The following is a 22,513-nucleotide window of genomic DNA, read 5'->3' as shown; positions in this document are numbered from 1 at the left end:
CTTGAGACCGTTTTACCTCAGGCCGCCGTCCGTTGGGCCGCGCCGCTTCCCTCGCCGCCGGGCCTGCCTCCTCCTCCGCCGCCGCCGCCGCCGCTCCCCTCGCCCGCGCGGCCGCGACAAAGGCCTTTCCGCCGGAGCCGAGCCGCGTCGCTACGAGGGAGGCCCAGCCGGCGTTCTGCGCAAGCGCCTTCGCAGGGGCGGAGACCAGGAGGGGGACGTCAAGGGCTCAGGCCTGGGGGAGGGGAGGAGGAGGAGCGCGCGCCGAAGGCGGGAAAAGGGGAAGCGAGGGAGGCCATCCGGGTCGGCCGACGACGAACCAATCCAGCCCTCCGAAGCGCGAGCGGCCGCGCGTGCGCGGATCTCCCCAATCGGCGGGCGAACGCGGCGCTCTTAGGGGGAGGGCGGGGAGGGACGACAACGTGGACGCATGCGCAACTTGGGGTTTGCAAGCGAAGGTCGCCATTGGCTAGGGAGGAGGATTCTGCACGGGGTTTTTTCCTCCGTTGTCTTAGCGAGCTCACCTTGGAAGAGAAATTCTCGCTCTGCATCGCATGCTGCGTTCACTTTCTTTGATCATCGCATTTTATGGTACCCTCTACCAGTGCTCCCTCTAAGCTGTGGAGTCTCGTGAGCAAAAATTCTACTTTGTGAGCTCCTGGCATTAAAGTTCTCAGCGAACGGTTTGGCTGCTGCATCAATTAGTTTGCTTTGGAGCCCCTCCTTCCTGAACTAAGGCAAAAATGTGTGAAAGTAGCATGCAGTCTGAGGATGCCATAAAATCCGATGATCAAAGAAAGTGAAAGCACCATGCAATGCAGAGGGGAATTTCTCTTCCAAGGGAAAAGCCAATGCAGAATCACCCCAAAGTTAAGAGTCCAGTGGCACCTTTAAGACAAACAAAGGCCCCGTCACTTGCCCCGCAAGAGGGACGGATCGGGGGCGCATCAAGTGGGTGCGATCACACCGCAACATCTGGGAAGCGCCACCCTTCGGCCCATAAACGCGCGTTTAAAAGGTACTACCCAAAAAACACTACCTTCCGGATGATGCACGGCAAGTCCAGGCGTCTGATCGGGGAAGCGCTGGTAGCCCGGTAGCCAGCGCCATTCCCCGTCCCACGCATGCGCACAAACGTGCAACATCCATTTTGCCACGCTACGCCTGATTGCCTGCCAGAGCACGGAGCCATGGGGGCGCGTTGGGTCACGCTCCCGTGGCTCTTTAAGGTGCTACTGGATGCTGACGCTTAGGCAAGAGATGCTCCATATTCTTGGTGCTTGGGGGGGGCAACAGTGTGAAAGCTTTTAGTGTCCTGGCCCCACTAGTGGACTCTTAAAGGTGCCACTGGACTCTAACTTGGCCTTTACAGCTAGATCAAGAGTTCAGCAACACCTTAAAGACTAACAAAATATGTGGCGGATATGAAGATACCTGAAGAAGTGAGCAGTGACTCATGAAAGCTCCTCCCTTGCCACATATTTTGTTAATCGTTAAGGTGCTACTGGACGCTTAGGCTGGGGCAAGGGATACTCCATATTCTTGGTGCTTGGGGGGGGGCAACAGTGGGAGGGCTTCTGGAGTTCTGGCCCCACTGCTGGACCTCCTGGTGGCACCTGGTATTTTTGGCCACTGTGTGACACAGAGTGTTGGACTGGATGGACCTTTGGCCTGATCCAGCATTGGCTTCTCTTATGTTCTTATATGGAGCAGAGGTCCATCAGTGGCTCTTAGCCAAAAGGTATCGATAGGAACTCTCGGTCTGGGGCAAGGGATGCTCTGTATTTTTGGTGCTTGGGGGGGGGGCAACAGTGGGAGGGCTTCCAGTGCCCTGGCCCCACTGGTGGACCTCCTGATGGCACCTGGTATTTCTGGCCCCTGTGTGACACAAGAGTGTTGGACTGGGTGGGTCACTGGCCTGCTCCAACATGGGCTTCTCTTATGTTCTTATGACCCTTAGAGGTATAAGCAAAATCAAAACAGGAGTCCAGCAGCACCCCAAAGACTGGGGGGGGGGTTGTCATGCTGTCACGGAAGATGCTGCTGGGCTCCTGTTTCACGTGGCTGCTACAGTCTAACACAGCTAGCCCACATTGAAGGAGGGACACGGTGGATGCAAGAGAACAAAATCTGAGTCACTGTGGTCCATTTGTGGCTGGAACCTCCGGGTGGCGGCGGGAGATCTCCTGGGGATGACAACCAATGCTCCCTCTAAGCTGTTGAGTCTTGTGAGCAAAAATTCTACTTTGTGAGCTACTGGTATTAAAGTTGTGAGCGAGCCATTTGGCTACTGCACAAATTAGTTTGCTCTGGAGCCGTCCCTTCCTGAGCGGAGATAAAAACGTGTGAGCCGGAGGGTAAAAAACTGTGAGCTAGCTCACGCGAACTCAGCTTAGAGGGAACACTGATTACAACTGATCTCCAGGCGACAGAGATCAGATCACCTGGTGGAAAGCGGTCGCTTTGAAAGGCGGGCTCTATAGTATTATACCCCTCCCCAAATCCCACCTGGACATGGCAAAAAATAAGACAGACAAAGTTTGATTCTTGGGGGAAAGCTTTGGTGTGCATGAACACTTCTTCAGATACAGACACAAATATGACTTCCGGCTGCCAAGGGGTAAAAGAGGCGTTGAAATACACATGGGGGGGGAAGACCTCCTCTGAACGTCTCTTGCCTCGGAAACCCTAGGGGGCCGCCATAACTCAGCTGCAGTGTGGTGACACTTTCCACCAGCAACCTCGATAGCTCAGTCCAGCCCAATATTGCCAGCTCTTGGAAACTGAGTGTCATCTGGATGGGAGCCCACCAAGGGAGTCCAGTGTCGCTACATAGAGGCAGGCAATGGGAAATCACCTCTGAACGTCTCTTGCCTTGAAAGCCCCACAAGGGGTCACCGGAAGTCCGCTGTGACTTGAAAGCACTTTCTGTTGGCATGAGCAACTCAGCATGCCTCAAAATTGGGGGGATCTACATCACTCTAGGGGAGCTGCGGTGGCTCAAGTGGTTAAGATGCTGAACTGCAGGCTGTGGAAGGTCTGTAGTTCAGCAGTTCGAGACCCGAGTGTGCCGCATAATGGAGTGAGCTCCCGTCTCTAGTTCCAGCTCCTGCCAACCTAGCAGTTCGAAAGCAAGAAATTGCAAGTAGATCAATAGGTACCACTTCAGTGGGAAGGTAACAGCGTTCCGTGTGCCTTGGTGTTTAGTCATGCTGGCCACATGACCACGGAAACGTCTTCGGACAGCGCTGGCTCTTCGGCTTTGAAACGGAGATGAGCACCGCAACCCTAGAGTCGGATTCGACTGGCTTTCGAGCAAGGGAACCTTTACCTTTACTTTACATCACTCTAAGAGTATATAGATTTCATCTTTACTTTACATCACTCTAAGAGTATATAGATGTGATGTCCTTGAATAGGAGGCCTCTCTTTATCTTAACCTATGAGCTGCCCTCTGACCCCTCCTCTTTCTTACTTTGTCCTCTCCCTCACTTCACATGGCCTTCCATGGAGATGCAGGTCTCTCCTGTGGAGACAGTGCCCTCATGCTCCCACACACATGATGCTGGGCAAGCTGGCCATTTGTGATTGGGAAAGTCCTCTTTCGATTCGGCTTCTTTCTCTTCTTTTGACTGAAACCTGAAAGTGAACTGGATCTACTTGAATAAAGGTAACTTTACCTTTTGTGCAATGTACTTCTTGGGAGATTTATGTACTGCACTCAGTATCACAATTCTATGACTGGGCAAATTTGCGATTGATCGGATTTTATATTGTACATTGTATTATTATATTGTATTTTTATACCGTTGTGTAAGCCGCCCTGAGCCGGCCTTGCTGGGAGGGCGGGGTAAAAATCTAACAAATAAATAAAACTCTGCTGTATTTGTGGCGTCCTCTTATTTGGGGAGGACTGTTTATCACTTTAAATTTTCTCTTTGTGTTTTATACGGGGTAGTTTCTGCTGCTACCAGGAATTTTAGGAATTCCAAACCTTCTCGCCTTTGCTGCTGGTAATGTGACCCAGAGTCTGGGCTTTTCAGGGATCTATGTGGTCCTGAGGAAAGATAGAGCTGGATTCTGGGATAAACTTGAACAAAAGATGATATATTGAAATAAGAACAAAATAAGAGGCTGGTTATCTGTAACTGTTTGGGAATAAGGAAATTATGAATAAACTGGTGAGGTATCACACACAATCTTCTTAACATTAAGATCCCACTCCGGCAGGAATCTCTTTCTTTAACAGGCAGTCACACTGGCTTAGCTCTTTGCACTATAGCTTCTCTTTCACCACTCTGGGGTCTCACAGACCCTTCTCATAGCTCCTTCACAACTTTAGCTTTTACAGACTTGTATTCTGAACTCTTTACTCTTTAAGTTTTCACACAGAACAATAATAACCCACACTAACTGAATGAATACCTCCAACTGCTTTTTCTAACTGACTTTCATAACTGACTAACTGACACACCCACACTCTCTCATCCTCCAATCACAGCACACTTGTCTCCCTCAATCACTCTACTCTGCTGTCACTGCACGCCCACCAAACATTTAAGGAGACACACTCTTAAAACAAGGAATCATTACAGTATTAACCAAATGTCCCAATACTTTCCACCACCAAATTCTCCTCTCCAGTGGCATCGATGTCTGTCTTTGCGTGCAATGGATTTTGCCTGACATTCACCTCCGCACATCGCTTTGGTGTTCCTTTGTGAACAAAAGCTGTGTACATAACAGTTTCCACAAGATCCATACCTGCATCCTGGGACCCTAGGACAAAGCAAGGTGTCATCTGCCCCCTCTGACTCCAAGTAATGTATGAAGAAATTAAATTGTAAACTTTGTGTGACACACATTTAAAGATGCACCTAAAAGACTCCATGTAATTTCTTCCCTTGGCAAGATGTCTGCAAATACACCCGATTCTCCTTAAAGGAAAACCGTTGCTGTTCCACAAGCAGTAAAGGGCATTCAGGTGGGTAGTAGCCGTGTTGGTCTGAAGCAGCAGAACAACATTCTGAGTCCAGTGGCGCCTTTAAGACCAGCAAAGTTTAATTCTGGGTATAAGCGTTTGTTTGCACGCTTATACTCAGAATAAAACTTTGTTGGTCTTAAAGGTGCCACTGTACTCAAAACTTTGTTCCAAAGAGCTGCCAGCAAATAGGTACATTCGCCCATTGCTGGTGGCGCTGCGATAAAATCAGAGCTTTCTGGGAGGAAGTCTTGCAGCATGTCGAAAAAATGAAGAATATTAAAGTTCCTCTCAAACCAGATACACTTTTTCTAGATTCCTGGCCAGAACATCTCGACACACACCACTGTAAATTGACACTTGACACTCTGCTTTTTACAGCTAGAACAGCTATCGCCTCATGCTGGAATGATCCCAAACCTCCTGATCTAAAGCTTTGGTTTCGTAAGTTATGGGATCAGTATCTCATGGAGTATGTTTCCAACAAAATAAACTCAGCCCAAATGCAGCCTATCAGGTCCTCTTTTGATAGGAAATGGTTTCCAATTCTTGACTTTCTCTCACAAAACGATGTAATCGCCCCTCAGTGGTCCCACTCACAACAGTGGTTATGACATTTAGTTATTTTTCCTATGATCTAGTTTCTCTGATTAGTCTTTTTAATGATTCCTTTGATTAGTTTTCACCCTACTCACATCTCTTCCTCGGCCCTAAGCACCAGAGCTGTTAACTGCTAGTCTGATGCATTTTTAATGACACTTGTCAAAATGTTTAGATTTGTTATTAACTTACCACCGCCACATTCTACAACGTTAGATCTGTTATAGTTATGAAGAATAAGAGATTGGATTTATACCCCGCTCTTCATTACCCAAAGGTGTCTCAGAGCGGCTTACAGACTCCTTTCCCTTCCCCTCCCCACAACAGACACCCTATGAGGGAGGTGGGGCTGAGAGAGCTCTTGACAGAAATGGCTCTTTTTCAAGAACAGCTCTTATCAGAAGTACGGCTTGCCCAAGGTCATCCAGCAGGTGCAAGTGGAGGAGTGGGGAATCAAACACGGTTCTCCCAGATTAGAGTCCGCGCACTTAACCACTACACCAAACCGGTAGTTTTTGTTCTTTAAGCTGTAATACACTAAAAACCAAAAAAAAAATTTCTGACACATTTTTAGTACTGTGTTGTACAATAGGCAATTATATTCCTGCTTTCTAAGCATATCAGTTACAAAATGTATTGTACGTTATATATTGTAAGCCTGTTCTGTTTTTCTTTTGTTGTACAACTGTTACTTTGTGCAATAAAAACTACAAAAAAACCCTACGACTTTGTTCCAATAAAGGGCATATTTCCATTGCCCCGGTCATTTGCGGGCTGACTTCACGCCTAGGCACAAGAAGCACTTTTGCTGTGACTTGGAACTGAGACGGAGGATCCATCTGAAGGCCAGCTCAAGCAGTGCTATAACGAGGCACGTGGGACGCACAGACCGCGGGCACCTGTTCTGACTGCGCTGAATTGCCTGGCATTATGTCATCCACCACTTCCTGAGGGACTAAGAAAGGTCAGACTAGCTGTGACTGGTGAGACTCGTGACCGGAGTGGTCCATGTTTATGCGTTGTCCAAGGGGGAGGATTCAGAAGGGACTCAAGGCCCTGGAGCGGTGGGTTGTACTCTCCCCCATGACTAACGCAACTCCCCGTCCTCCAGCACTGCTTCCTGCCCCATGGGGGAAATCATACCAGTACCCAAATGCTTTCCACTGTAGGTGTGGTTGCCAGCCTCCAGGTGGGACCTGGAGATCTCCTGGGATTACAACTGATAGATTGACGAAGGAGATCAGTTCCCCTGGAGAAAATGGCTGCTTTGGAGGGTGGATTCTATGTAAATATACCCTGCTGGGGTCCCTCCCCTCTCCAAGCCCTTCCCTCTCCGGGCTCCACCCCCAAATTTCCAGGTATTTCCCAATCTGGAGCTGGCAACCCTAACGGTAGGCAAACAGCAGCTCAGGGGGACTGACTGAGATCTGGAAGAGGTATAGAGAAAAGGTACATCTCCCTCCCCATAGGGCCAGGACCCCAGTTTAACGTTAGCATATTGTGGTGCCATGCGGGTGCCCACGGCTGCAGTAGAACAATCAGATGTGAGTCCTGTTGAGTCTACAAGCCGTTAGGAATACCATCTCCGACAACACCACAGCCGGCCTTGCTACCAAGCTTTGCCAGTTTGTCCCCATCTGCAAGTACTTCAGGTTAGGTGAAGATTTATTCCTTCAGATTAATGGCACAGCCATGGGCACCCACGTGGCACCGCAATATGCCAACACTGAGCTGAGATCCTGGGCCTATGTGGGTGGCTGGCTGGCTGGGGGCTCTCCAAGCAGGGTCTGGCTCTGGTTACTATTTGGATGGAGACACCATGGAAGTCCGGGGCCGCTACGTAGAGGCAGGCAATGGGGAACCACCTCTGAACATCTCTTGCCTTGAACACCCTGCAGGGTCACCACGGTCGACTGTGACTGTACTGCACTTTGCACCATTACCCTTTATCCGTCCTGACTTTGATAGCCCAGGCTATCTGAGAAGCTAAGCAAGGCCAGTCCTGGTTAGTCCTTGGATGGGATGAGAGGCCACTGAAGGAATCCGGGTGGCCACGAGGAGGCGGGCAATGACAAATCTTGCCTTGAAAATCCTAGAAGTTCACCATTGTTACGTACGTGTTGAGCTTGAAGCTCAACATCAAAAAAACTAAGATCATGGCATCCGGCCCCATCACTCCTTGGCAAATAGAAGGGGAAGTCGTGGAAGCAGTGACAGACTTCACTTTCCTGGGATCCCAGATCACCGCAGACTGTGACTGCAGCCATGAAATTAAAAGACGCCTGCTCCTTGGGAGGAAAGCGATGGCGAACCTAAACAGCATGATAAAAAGTAGAGACATACCCTGCCAACAAAAGCCCGCATGGTCAAAGCAATGGTATTCCCAGTAGTCATGTATGGCTGTGAGAGTTGGACTATAAGGAAGGCCGAGCGCCGAAGAATAGATTCTTTTGAACTATGGTGCTGGAGAAGACTCTTGAGAGTCCCTTGGACTGCAAGAAGATCAAATCAGTCAATCCTAAAAGAAATCAACCCTGACTGTTCCCTGGAAGGCCAGTTAATGAAACTGAAGCTCAAGTACTTTGGCCACCCAATGAGAAGGGAGCCCTCAATGGAGAAGACCCTGATGCTGGGAAAGACTGGAGGTCAAAGAAGACGGGGACGGCAAAGGATGAGATGGTTAGACAGTGTCATCGATGCAACGAACATGAAATTGAGCCAACTTCAGAGGACGGCAGAAGACAGGAGGGCCTGGCGTGATCTGGTCCATGGGGTCGCGAAGAGTCGGACTCGACTGTGCGACTGAACAACAACAACAACGTACTGAGCCTAAACTGTACCTGGAAACTGACTAAGCTTGTGAACCAGAACAATAGATAGCCAGGAGCCTGGAATGGACCTATTCAGTAGGAGTTGTAATGTAAATAGCCTATCACAGGGAGTGTGTGTGTGGGGGGGGGGGGGGTGTGTTTTGCATGCATATAAGCAGGGCTCCAGCCCCGCTAGAGTTGTCTTAGAGTTAAGCTGAAATCACTAATTAAGTATGAGCTGATCATTACACGCATCTCGAACCCGGTATATTTCAACCATGAAATCGGCTACAATCTCATCCCACGGTTCTTCCTTGTGGCCTGACCTGGCTAGCCCAGTCTCGCTTGATCTCAGAAGCTCAGCAGGGTCAACCCTGGTTAGTCCTTGGATGGGAGACCACCACAGAAGCCTGGGGTTGCTACGCGGCGGCGGGCAATGGGAAATGTTGTGTACTGAGCATGGGTCGTCATCCCTGAGTTAGTACGGTATCTGAGACTGGCCGGGCTTGTTGCTCCAGAACAATAGGTTGCCAGGATTCTGGAGGGGACCAGTGGGGAAGTAAAGGTAAAGGTCCCCTTGCTTGAAAGCCAGTCGAATCCGACTCTAGGGTTGCAGTGCTCATCTCCGTTTCAAAGCCGAAGAGCCAGCGCTGTCCGAAGACGTTTCAGTGGTCATGTGGCCGGCATGACTAGACGCCAAGTGTTACGTAAATAGCCTATCATTGGGAGTGGGGTGTATTTGGGTGTGGTGCTTGCATGCTATTTAAACAGGGTGGCAGCCCTGGAGTCTTGTCTTGTAGTGTTCCTGACATCACTTAATAAAGTAGAGCTGTTCACTATAATGCGTCTTGGTGACGTGTGCCAGGAGTGATGGCGGCGGCGGCGGCAGCAGTAATGGCAGTGGCGGAGCAGTGGCGACCAGAGGATGCGGCGGTGGCAGAGGCCAGATGGAGGCGCAGTTATTGGCTGCATGATGACGCAGCATGGCGGAGCCGTAGGGTCAAAAGCCGGAAGCTGCAGTCGTGCTGGTGGGTAGTCCCCCCCCCCCATACGAATTGTGGCCCTAGGTAGGATTAACTTGTATGTGTAAACCACCCAGAGACCCTTCGGGGTCAGGGGCGGTATATAAATCGAATATAATAAATAATAATAATAAATAAATAAACCCAATATTTAACAGCAAACCACCTCTGTTTGTCTCTAGCTCCGAAAACCCCACAAGGGGTCGCCACAAGTCAGCTACGACTTTACACATGCATTATCCACCCATGATCTCTAACAGACTTCCTCTGTACAGGAAGCCATTGTTAGACACACACGGACACACGAGGTAGTCCTAATATCTGGTTTGTTTAATGGTCAGACAGTTATGGCGATGACTCTGAAGGCCATTTTCCCATGCCAGTTCATGAAGCAACTATACACAGGAAAGATGCGTTGCACTAGGGTTGCCACCTCTGGCTGGAGAAATCCCTGGAGGTGTTGGGGCTGGATGCTGGGGAGGGTCCTAATTGGGGTACAGTCCCACAGAGCCCACCCTCCAAAGCAGCCCTTTTTTCCAGGGAACTGAGCTTTGTCATCTGGAGATCAGTCGTAATAGCAGGAGATCTCCAGGCCCCGCCTGGAGGTTGACAACCCTGCTTGCAACGAAGCTGAGGAATTTGTAAACAGCAGGTGGGGTCGGTACCAAGGGAACTGAGCATTCCAAGAGAGTTTAAGTTACCCTTCAGAATGCCTGGGCCCAGCAGAACTGAAAGTCGAAGCCACTTGGAATGCCAGAAGGGAACCGTTTGACCTCTGGGAGTCCGATTTCTTGTGGATATAACATCACACTCTACAGCAGGTGAAATATACTAGGTTCAGACGCGTTCAAGTGATCAGCTCATAGTTTATTAGTGATTCAGCAAGGTGAAGAAGACTGAGAAACCCCTGGCCGAAGCCGGGTACTTATGCCTGAAAAAGGTCGCACCCAGGGGTCATTTCCTGCAGGAGAGCACAGGAGCAGAGCTCCGGCAGTAAAGAGCCCAGGGGGCGGGCACATGCAACAAGCCCCACCCCCTGCTCCCAGCATCCCTCAGTCAGAGCAAGAAGCAGCCAGGTAAGCTGCAGAGCCCCCCCCAGCCCCCCAGTCCAAAACAGTCCAGTGGCACCTTTAAGACCAAGTTTTATTCAGGTATAAGCTCTCCCTCCTCTGTGAGGACAGATCTGCACGTTCTTCCCCCCCCCCCCAATAGCTAGCAATCCAAAACAGTCCCCTGGAGCCTGAGCGGTGGGTGTTGCCTTCTGACACACTTCCGGTGATGTCAGGGGGTGTGGCATATGCAAATAAGTTATGCTAATGAGTTATGCTAATAAGCTACTGCACCTCTTTTTCTATGAAATGACCCCTGGTGACACCCAAAACACACCCCACTCCCTATAGGCTATTTACAGTACATTGGTTCCCAATTGGGTTACTCTAGGATCCCTGTCACCCCACTGATCCACCCTGGTCCAAGGGACTCTCAAGAGTCTTCTCCAGCACCATAGTTCAAAAGAATCTATTCTTCGGCGCTCGGCCTTCCTTATAGTCCAACTCTCGCAGCCATACTTTACTACTACTGGGAATACCATTGCTTTGACCATGTGGACTTTTGTTGGCAGGGTGATGTCTACTTTTTATCATGCTGTTTAGCATGATAAAACTTAGCTTGCCACAAAAAGAGGTAGAGTTTTAGGCTGCCAGACACTCTTCAGATCTCCTGGCGATACTACACCCACTTCCATATGATATTTAATGATAGGGCTGCCAAATCCCCCCGGGGGGTGGATTTCCCCCCACTTTGGAGGCCCGATTTCCGACGCCGCGGAATCGGGCCCCGGGGGAAACCCCACCCCGGCGTCCACGTCAGCCGGATGTGATGTGCACGTCACGCACTTTGGGGGTGGGGTCCCCCGGTGGCCCAATCCCTGCCAGCGGGGAACGGGCCTCTTGGGTGGGGGTTTTCCCACCCCCGGGGGGACTTGGCAACCCTAGCATGAGGGCATTTGATTTCTTTTCGCCCACTTACTGTTACTATTCCTGCACCTTGTTTGTTTGATCTATAAAATAAATTGTTTTCATTGTTTACTCTGCCTGGTCCTCACACCTATTATTCAGCCAAACAAGGGAGGTCTGCAGGTTTTGGGAGGGTGCTCTGGGCCTTCTCAAGGGAGCCTGGAACCAGAGTGGTGGCAGCATCAGGGGGCACCCCACCTGAGCCGTGACAGAGACTATCAAGGAAGTCCAGGATTGCTACACAGAGGGAGGCGACCGCAAGCCACCTCTGTACATCTCTTGCCTTGGAAACCCGACAGGGTTGCCAATATGTCAGCTGGGACTTGACGTCACTTCCCACCACCCAGATAGGTGGGCCCTGACCTGGCAAGCCCGACCTCCTCCGATCTCAGAAGTTGAGCAGAGTTGATGGGAGGCCACTAAGGAAGTCCCGGGTTGCTCCGCAGAGGCAGGCAACGGCAAACCCCCACTGCTCGTCTCTTGCCTTGAAAACTCCGCAGGGTTTCCATAAGACAGCGGTGACCTGACGGCGCTTCCCACCCCCACCAGAACAGACCACATTTCAGGATACCCACATATCCTTGCTAGCGTTGTGTACGTGGCAGATACTACCAGCTGGGTGGGAAATATTCTGCTTGGTTTGATGCCAGATTTGACACGTTACATTTCTTCGAGCCGAGTGTTCCCCTGCCCCAGCCCTTCTGCACTGCCTAGCCCCCAATCCCAAATAAACAGGAGATGATTAGGGGAAATGGCCAACGCCGCACTTGGCCAGCGTGCTTGCACATTTCTGCGTTTGGGCTCAGGTTCCCAGCTCAGCTTTCCTCAGTTGGCCTCCGGCGGCTTTCACCACCTGACCCGGATTCGTCAAGATCCTTGCCCGGCACGGAGATGCTTCCTCCCATTCAATCAATTTTGCTAACTAGATTTCACCAGCTGCCCTTAATCTCCCGTCTGCAGGCTCCTGTTCCTCCCTGTCCTTTTGGGCACGGCAGGCTCACTGTGGTCACACACCACCCGGCATGTCCCCTTGCGGCTCAAGGACAGGGCAGGACACCTGACTCGGTCCCGGCATGAGAAACATCCCTTCTCTCCTCCGCCAGGGCTCTGGTCTCAGCTTGTGATGCGCTGTGAGCAGGGTTGGCTTCCCTCCCCCCTGTGTGGAGTTGGCTGTTCTCAAGTCCCCCTTGCAGGGTCAGTCTCTGGCAGAAAGCTTTGCAACGTCAGTTAGGTTGTTGTAATCAGGGGTCATTTCATAGAAAAAGAGGTGCAGGAGCTCATTCGCAAAACTCATTAGCATAACGCATTTGCATAGGCCACACCCCCTGGCGTCACCGGAAGTGTGTCAGAAGGCAACACCCACCGCTCAGGCTCCACTGGACTGTTTTGGATTGCTAGCTATGGGGGGGAGGGGAGACGTGCAGATCTGTCCTCGCAGAGGAGGGAAAGCTTGTGCCTGAATAAACCCTGGCCTCCTTAAAGGTGCCACTGGACTGTTTTGGATTGTGGGGCCAGCACGGCGTCGGGGCTCGGTGCGGTGCTCGCGTTGGCGTCCGGGTCTTTGTTCATGGGGTCGTGGATCCCACCTTCGTCGCCAGTGAAAAGTATGCAGACGGAGAGTGATTTCAGCTAAGCATACCTTTATTTAGTTCAGGACAAAGACGAAGGGACCAGCTCGCAGGCTGGTTATATATGTTCAGAAAACCCGCCACCAAGTACACCTAAACACACCCCCTACTCCCGATAGGCTATTTACAGTAACCGGGCGACCATTGGTCTCCCGGCTGAGAAGCTGGCCCTCTGATTGGGGCCGGCTAGGATCCTACGGACCCATTGTCTTTGGACATGAAGCTATTGAAGAGTTGTGCCTGGCCAGCCCGGGCAAGTCCGGGCATGTCAGGCTGAATACATTACACCGGACATCGGGATATGGGCATGGACCATCAAAGCCCTAAAAAAGATTTTGCATCATGGGCGAGAATGGGACGTTCAGAGGACTGCCATCCTGTTTTTAGATAGTCTTGCTTTAGATAGGCTATAATTTGTGATGTGCTTTTAATATTTTGTACTGTTTTTATTGTTTTATTAGCTATATGCCTATTAGCCGCCCTGAGCCTCCGGGGAGGGCGGGATAAAAATGTAAATAATAAATAAATAAATAAATTGTTGCATGTGCCCCGTGGCTCTTTACTGCCGGAGCTCTGCTCCTGTGCGCTCCCGCAGGAAGCGACCCCTGCATCACATAAATTCAACTGTTTACATAAATTGCAATTTTCGTCATACTTCACGGTGTGCGTATACTTTGTCTGACCACCTGGAGGGTGGCAACCCCAAGTGACCTCCAAGGGGGGTGCTGAGGTCAGGGGTTTCGTTCAAGCAACTGGCTCCCCTGGAGCCGTCTCCCACCTCCCGTTGGAGGTCACTGCGTGGCTACGTTATGCCTCCCATCCCTTCTTCCCTCTCCCTCCCCCAGTAGATGTACCACCTGTGGCAAAAGAAGAAGATGAAGAAGAGGAGGAAGAGATTGGATTTATACCCGGCCCTTCACTTGGAGTCTCAGAGCGGCTTACAAACTCCTTTCCCCCTCCCCTCCCCACAACAGACACCCTGTGAGGTGGGTGGGGCTGAGAGAGCTCTCTCAAGAACTGCCCTTGAGAGAACAGCTGTGCCAGAACTACGGCTTGCCCAAGGTCATCCAGCAGCTGCGAGTGGAGGAGTGGGGAATCAAACCCGGTTCTCCCAGATTAGAGTCTGCGGAGTTAACACCATGGCTATCCTCTGCTGTGGCTCCTGTCCGTGTGTGTGGAAGCATTCCTCCGGGTGTCTTGCCCAAAGGGGTTGGAGGGGCAGGCTTGCATCAGTCTGGTCCCCCCACCCCAAGGTCCTTTCTGAAGATGCCCCTCACTCAGATACACCTGGCTGCCAGTGACTGGACTGCAATGTGTTTTGTTTCTTTGGCCCAGCCCTCAAAACCTACCTGGGCTGCCTATGGGGTAGAAGTGGGAGCCCTGCCGAGCAGGATGTTTGTGGGAACACAGTAATGCTAGGAAGAGGAGGAGGAGGAGGAGGAAGGAGAAGAAGAAGAAGAAGAAGACGAAGACGAAGAAGAAGAAGAAGAAGAAGAAGGAGAAGAAGAAGAAGAAGAAGACGAAGACGAAGAAGAAGAAGAAGAAGAAGAAGGAGAAGAAGAAGAAGAAGAAGACGAAGACGAAGAAGAAGAAGAAGAAGAAGAAGGAGAAGAAGAAGAAGAAGAAGACGAAGACGAAGAAGAAGAAGAAGAAGAAGAAGGAGAAGAAGAAGAAGAAGAAGACGAAGACGAAGAAGAAGAAGAAGAAGAAGAAGACTGGATTTATACCCCGCCCATCACTCGGAGTCTCAGAGCGGCTTACATACTCCTATCTCGTCCCCCCCACGCACAACAGACACCCTGGGAGGTAGGTGGGGCTGAGAGAGCTCTGACAGAAACAGCTCTTTTTCAAGGACAGCTTTGACCAGGACTATGGCTTGCTCAAGGTCATCCAGCAGGTGCAAGTGGAGGAGTGGGGAATCAAACCCGGGTCTCCCAGATTAGAGTCTGCACACTTAACCGCTACACCAAACTGGCTCTCAACACCAAAAGAGGAAGACCCAATATTGTGTAGTGGGTTGAGCGCATGGCTAGGCCGCTGCGGCACACATAACATCCTGCACGCTTCACTGGCACACAACAAAGACAAAGGGAAATGGCCCGTGGGCCAACTATATACACATATGGGGACACCCCCTAGGTCCCGTTGGTGGGTTTGAATCTACCGCCAACGTCCCATTGGTCCCTCGGTGGAGAGACCAGGAGCCTTGTCCCCATTGTTCTTCCAGAGTCAAGCTCTGGGGTATTCGCTGGCCTCTCGTGGCGGTCAGCGGACACAACACCCAAGGTGAGATGGATTGGCTCCATGGAGGAAGCCATGGCCCTCAGTCTGCAAGACCTGAGTGGGGCGGTTAATAAAAGGATCTTTGGGAGGTTATTAAATTCATAGGGCTGCCATAAATCACAGGGCACTTAACACACATACAACACACACGCCCCTTGAGACTAATGTTCCCTCTAAGCTGTGAAGTCCTGTGAGCAAAAGTTCTACTTTGTGAGCTACCAGCATTAAAGTTGTCAGCGAACGATTTGGCTGCTGCATCAATTAGTTTGCTCTGGAGCCTCATCCTTCCTGAGCTATGACAAAACTGTGTGAGCCAGAGGCTAAAAAACTGTGAGCTATCTCACACTAACTCAGCTTAGAGGGAACACTGCTTGAGACCCTTGATCCTCCTCCTTAGCTCTTCCCGGCATGTGACAGCTTGTCAACAAACCCTCTGAAACTCTGCCCTGTCCCTGAATTCAAGACCCCGACTGTCACAGCCCTGTTTCCGGATCTCTGCAGGGCTCAAACTTTCTCCAGTGGGACTCTCTTCTCAACTCACGGTTGTTTTCGGGATTCAGTTGCAAAGTAGCTCCACGTTGCACCCCCCCTCCCCTATATAAAATGTAAGCATTTCAGCTCATTTTACACTAAACAGGTTTGATATTTAATTTCTTGTTTTTTAGTCCATATAAACATTGCATTACTGTGCAAGGGCTTATTTGCAGGGCCATTTCATACACCACAGAGAGGAGGAGGAGAAGGAGAAGGAGAAGGAGAAGGAGAAGGAGAGGAGGAGGAGGAGGAGATTGGATTTATACCTCGCCCTTCAATACCCAAGGGAGTCTCAGAGCGGCTTACAAACACCTTTCCCTTCCCCTCCCTGTGAGGTAGGTGGGGCTGAGAGAGCTCTGAGAGAAACAGCTCTTTTTCAAGGACAGCTCTTATCAGAGCTAAGTCTTGCCCAAGGTCATCCAGCCAGGTGCCAGTGGAGGAGGAGGAAGAAGAGATTGGATTTATACCCCGCCTTTCACTACCCAAAGGAGTCTCAGAGCGGCTGACGAACTCCTTTCCCTTCCCCTCCCTGTGAGGTAGGTGGGGCTGAGAGAGCTCTGACAGAAACAGCTCTTTTTCAAGGACAGCTCTTATCAGAGCTAAGCCTTGCCCAAGGTCATCCAGCCAGGTGCCAGTGGAGGAGGAGGAAGAAGAGATTGGATTTATACCCCGCCCTTCACTACCCAAAGGAGTCTCAGAGCGGCTGACGAACTCCTTTCCCTTCCCCTCCCCACAACAGACACCCTGGGAGGCAGGTGGGGCTGAGAGAGCTCTGACAGAACTGTGGCTTGCCCAAGGTCATCCAGCAGGTGCAAGTGGAGGAGTGGGGAATCAAACCCGGTTCTCCCAGATTAGAGTTTGCGCCACTTAGCCACGACACCAGACTGGCTCCCCCAACTTCCCACCAAGCCCGCTGAGCCTCTTCTCTCTGCTCCCCCTCTTCCACCTCCTCCCTCCTGGATTCACCACTCCCCTGCAAGAGAATTATGACCTGCTTTTGGGCCCTGAACATAGTCTGAGAACCACTGACATAGCAAAGCAGAATTCGAGCCCAGGATCACCTTGGAGACCAACAAGATTCCTAGAACATACGTTATCACAAATCAAAGTTCTCTTTCTCCGATGCAGGCAGAAATCGAGATCCCTGAGTTCTTGTCTCCCAATCAGTAGCTGGGAGGGGTGTTACAAACAATCTATGCTGCGTCAGCCGCTCTGGTTACCGGTGGAATACCGAGTCGGGTTTAAGGGGTTAGTGTTGACTTTCAAGGACTTGAGCGGTCAGGGACCCATGTACCTTCGGGACTGTCTTCTCCAATGCTGAGATCAGCTGATAACAACCTTCTGGTGATCCATAAGAACATCAGAGAAGCCAGTGTTGGATCAGGCCAAAGGCCCATCCAGTCCAATACTCTGTGTCACACAGGGGCCAAAGGTACCAGGTGCCATCAGGAGGTCCACCAGTGGGGCCAGGACATTAGAAGCCCTCCCACTGTTGACCCCCCCAAAGCACCAAGAACACAGAGCATCACTTGCCCCAGAGCCCCTATCTATACCTTGTTGCTAATACCCACTGATGGACCTCTGCTCTTAACATAAGAAAATAAAAGACGCCAATGTTGGATCAGGCCAATGGACCATCCAGTCCAACACTCTGTGTCACACAGTGGTCAAAAATACCAGGTGCCATCAGGAGGTCCACCAGTGGGGCCAGGACATTAGAAGCCCTCCCACTGTTGACCCCCCCCAAGCACCAAGAAGACAGAGCATCCCTTGCCCCAGAGCCCTTATCTATACCTTGTGGCTAATAGCCACTCATGGACCTCTGCTCCATATGCTTATCTAATTCCCTTTTGAAGCCGTCCATGCCTGTAGCCGCCACCACTTCCTGTGGCAGTGAATTCCATGTGTTAATCACTCTTTGGGTGAAGAAGTACTTCCTTTTATCCGTTCTAACCCGACCGCTCTGCAGTTTCATGGAGTGCCCACGAGTTCTTGTATTGTGAGAAAGGGAGAAAAGTACCTCTTTCTCTACCTGCTCTTTCCCATGCATAATCTTATAAACCTCAATCATGTCACCCCTCAGTCATTGTTTCTCCAAGCTGAAGGGCCCTAAGCACCTTAACCTTTCCCCATAGGGAAAGTGTTCCAACCCTTTTATCATTCGAGTTGCCCTTTTCTGCACTTTCTCCAATGCTATAATATCCTTTTTGAGGTGTGGTGACCAGAACTGCACACAGTATTCCAAATGAGGTCTCACCATTGATTTATACAGGAGCATCATGATACTGGCTGATTTGTTTTCAATACCCTTCCTAATAATCCCAAGCATAGTGTTGGCCTTTTTTATATGATCCCTGGCCCTAGGGAGCTCCGGCTGTCCTCAACTAGGGCCAGGGCCTTCTTGTCCTGGCCCCAACCTGCTGAAACTCTCTGCCAAGCAACAACAAATTCCACAGGGCAGAGATGTTCCGCCAGGCTTCTAGTTGAGGGCAGCAGTGGGAAGTTAAGACTGGCACCTTCTCTCTTTTTTTCTTCTATGGCCCTCACATACCCTGCCCTGCTCCTGCCATGCTGGGCAGCAGCACGGCCAGCGATGGAAGATCAGTTATCGCCATCTTGATTGGTTTTAACTGTAAGAGTGGTTGAGCAGTGGAACAGACTGCCTCGGGAGGTGGTGGAGGCTCCTTCGCTGGACGTTTTCAAGCGGAGGCTGGACAGCCCTCTTTCGGATATGTTGCAGGTATGTAGGGCTATCTTTCGGCTGTGCTCCTGCAGAGTGCAGGGGGTTAGGTGCTGTAAATTGCCCACAGCCTGCTCTGCAGGGTGGGTGATTCATAAATTCAATAAAACAAACAAACAAACAAAATAAATAAATAAGGGCATCAGGACACAAATGTAATCCACTCGACTGGAGCAGGGGAGAAATCCAGTCGTTTGGAGCGTGGCGTATAAGAGCCTCAAGATCTCCACCCCGACTTGTATCTGAGGAAGGGAGGTTTGACTCTCGAAAGCTTCTACCCTGGTAGTCTTGGTGGTCTTTAAGGTACTGCTGGGCTTGGATCCCACTCGTCTACGGCAAACCAACACAGCTACCCTCCTGAAACCCAACCCCCAAACCCCAGTTTATTTATTTCCTTCCTCAAAGTGTGGTTCAGCAATAAATCAGACTGTCTGCCCCAGGAATGTGCTGGATCTTTGTCTCTGGCAGTTAAGAAAATGGGAGTTGACCAATGAGACAATCCCTGAAGTTCTTTCCAGGCCTGTCAAAGCAGGGGACAAGCTGCCAGCCATCTGGGAAGGCCGTCTCCCTGCTAGCGGTACACAAATTAATGTCTGGGGCGTCAAACATGCGGCCCAGGGGCCAGATCAGGCCCACGGAGGGGCTTCCATCAGGCCCGCAGTGGAACCGGCCATCTCCTCCTTCCAGTTCTGCTGCTGCTGCTGCATCATCGCTTGCTTCGCCAGACTCTCTTAAATCACTCAGCCATTTCATGTTTTAACCTGGGTCTCAGACTCAGAACTCTGAGCATGAGATTTCTGTGGTGAATGTCAAGAAATCAAAAGTAGGTTTGCAGCTTACAGAGCTAATGTTTGAAGCATGTTTTTATTTTAAGTAAAAAATAATCTTTGTGTTTATGTCCTTTATAAAGTTTATATCTCCGCTTCCTGGCATTACATTTTATGACACGCGTGGCCTGGCCCGACAAGGTCTCATTTACGTCAGATCCAGCCCTCATAACAAATGAGTTCGACAACCCCATTCTACAGCCTCCTGCTAAGGCATTGACTTACCGTCTTAGCGGGTCTAGAGGCAACCCAGCAGCCGGCTCGGCGCTCTGTGCTTGGTTGCCGGCTGGTTTGTTCCCGTCTGGCATCTTCCCATCCAACAGGCCGTGGGGCGCCTCTGCAAAAACGCTTCTTCCCAGAACTTCCTGAGATCACCAACACAGCGTGCCCGGTGCAGCAGAAGAGCTTGGCCAAGAAAATCCAACCCAAGTCGGGTCTTCCATCACCAGTGGTCTCTGCTCCTCTGTCAAGGGGAGTCAGACGCCCCACCTGGAAGAGAACTGGAAGGCCTGCTCTGCAAGAAGGTCAAAGGGAGCCGGGAGCCATCTCCTCTCTTCTAGCGAAAGATCTCTGCCTGCCACGACCTCGACAGGGATTCAACATCTCCTTTCCGAAACAGAAAAGAACAGCCCCACATACTTCCTGGGCAAAAATGAGACAGGTCAGGTGAGCGAAAGGACAGCCGGCCACCTTCATCCAAGGAACTCTCTGTAGCGCTGCCCCTAAATCCCACGGGGAGAGAGAGAGAGAGAGAGAGAGAGAGAGTGAGTTTAATTAGGCGTCCCTGGAACGCACCACCCTTTAGCACAGAAGCCTGCCACTCATGTCTGGGGCTGTGGGAGGGACGGGAGGCGGGGAGAAGAACGGGCTCAGAGAGCATCAGGTTTCTTTTCTCTGCTGTCTGGATGAGGGATTTGAGGGAGACACAGTCAGGGCCAGTGTTCCCTCTAAGCTGAGTTAGTGTGAGCTAGCTCACATATTTTTAGCCTCCAGCTCACAGATTTTTGTCTTAGCTCAGGAAGGAGGGCTCCTAATTTATGCAGTATCCAAATCACTCGTTCACAACTTTAATGCCAGCAGCTCACAAAGTAGAATATTTGCTCACAAGACTCCACAGCTTAGAGGGAGCGTTGGTCACGGCCTCGTCCTGCTTGCCTGACCAGGAGAGGAACAATGCGAGGTGCGTGGGTATTGCACACACACGTGTGTATTTTGTGTATAAACAGGAACGCACAGGAACGGAGTTCCGGCTGGCTCCCAAGTTGGCCACGCCCAGCAGGAGCTCATTAGCATAATAGGCCATGCCCAACAGCAGGAACTCATTAGGATTGGGGTGTGTGGCCTAACATGCAAAGGAGTCCCTGCTACAAAAAAAAGGCCCTGGGTTTTGACAACAAACAAGGTAAACAGAATAAGAAGCAAAAGGTGGGTGTGGCTGGATGACCACACTTCTGGTAACATGTGGGTGTGGCCTAATGTGCTAATGAGCTGTGCTGGCAGGGGTGTGGCCCAATATGCTAATGAGTTCCTGTTGTTGGGTGTGGCCTATTATGCTAATGAGTTCCTGCTGGGCTTTTTCTACAAAAAGAGCCCTGTAATATATGTGTGTCTGCATGCACATGAAAGCGTGTACCCAGAATTAAACTTTGTTGGTCTTAAAGGTGCCCCCACTGGACTTTGTGCTGCTGCTGCTTCAACGCGGTGACCCACCTGAGTATGTTGTTGCTACAAGAAAGGCAGGGAAGGGCAAAGAATTTGCCAGCCAGCCAGTCACATGATTCACCTCTCCTAGGTATCTTTAACTGTACTGTGAACTGAGGCACATCCTGAGAGGGAGGGCAGTAGAGGAGAAGCCGGTGTTTGGCTCTCGGGGCCCTTCCTTGCACTTTAGGGACAGGAAGGAAGATTCCTCCAGGCCGGATTGGCCGAGTGATCCTGGAGATTTTTTTTTGCCTTCCTCCGGGCACGGAACTGGGGCCACTGGGGGAGTGTGGGGAGGGGAGATGTGAATTCCCCGCGTTGTGCAGGAGGTTGGACTAGATGACCTTGTGGATTCCCTTCCAGCTCGGTGTTTATGTGTTTCTAATATTGTCCCATAAGCCAGAACATCCAGACCAAGCAGCCGTCCCTTTGCCGAGACCTTAGATTTCTGTTTACGGAACTTGTTGAATAGTGGATTCCATGGATGAGCAGGCTCGAGTCTAGCGATCTGCTCAACATTTTCGTGATTTCAGCAAGAGCAAGACCAGACTCCAGAGCCTCAGCTTTGTTAAATAGCATGCAATTGCCACACCCAAACACACCCCACTCCCAGTGATAGGCTATTTACATAACCTTACTACTAAATTGGTTACTTTCAGAATCCTGGTCGGCTATTGTTCTCGTCCTTCAAGCTCAGCCAGTCTCTGGGGTGATTCAATCAGGGATGATTCAACCCCAATACATAACAGAGCTGTTTGACGAACCAGGGCCCTAAACATTTCACTACACCTTCCAAGGCCTTGTGTAGAGCGCTGCTTATTTGGGGGGGACTGTTTTCACTTTAAAATTATACTCTGTGTATAAACTGGGTAGTTTCTGCTGCCACCAGGATTTTTTTTTTTTTTAACAGAAATTCCAAATCTTTTCTCTGTTTCTGCTGCTGGTAATGTGACCCAGCCTTCAAAGGTCTATGTGGCCCTGAGGAAGGATTGAACTGAATTCTGGGTTAAACTTAAACAAAATATGATTTATTGATTGAGGAACAAAAATAAGTTGCTGGTTAACTGTAACTGTTTTGGTAAAAAGGAACTGGTAAATAAACTGGCAAGGTATCACACACAGTCTTTTTGACACTAAAATTCCACAGTGACATGACAGGAATCTCTCTTTCACATAGGCAACCACACTGGCTAAGTTCTTTGTATTATTTACTCTCTTTCATAACTTTAGAGTCTCACAGACCCTTCTCATATCTCCTTCACACTTAAACTTTTAAAGACGTATATACTGAACTCTTTAAGTTTCCACACAGTATCAGAGTATCAGAGCAGCTCACAAACTCCTTCCCCCTCCCCTCCCCTCCCCACCCCACCCC

At 50.5% G+C, this 22,513-nt stretch overlaps 1 protein-coding gene across 1 annotated transcript in view; it reads right to left on the bottom strand.

Moving 5' to 3' along the window:
• Positions 1-20,077, bottom strand: part of ZNF638 (zinc finger protein 638) — a 77,728-nt gene extending 57,651 nt beyond the window's left edge. The window contains exon 1 of the mRNA XM_015413869.1: positions 19,663-20,077. Within this exon, the coding sequence (XP_015269355.1) occupies positions 19,663-19,745 (83 nt within the window). The 5' untranslated portion in view covers positions 19,746-20,077. The remainder of the gene's footprint in view (positions 1-19,662) is intronic.
• Positions 20,078-22,513: the final 2,436 nt, after the last annotated feature.

Source organism: Gekko japonicus, unplaced genomic scaffold, assembly GCF_001447785.1.
Source record: "Gekko japonicus isolate JY-2015 unplaced genomic scaffold, Gekko_japonicus_V1.1 scaffold1252, whole genome shotgun sequence".
NCBI classification, from domain to species: domain Eukaryota; kingdom Metazoa; phylum Chordata; class Lepidosauria; order Squamata; family Gekkonidae; genus Gekko; species Gekko japonicus.
The sequence above is the reverse complement of the archived record's forward strand: the minus strand, read 5'-3'. Positions and strand labels throughout refer to the sequence as shown.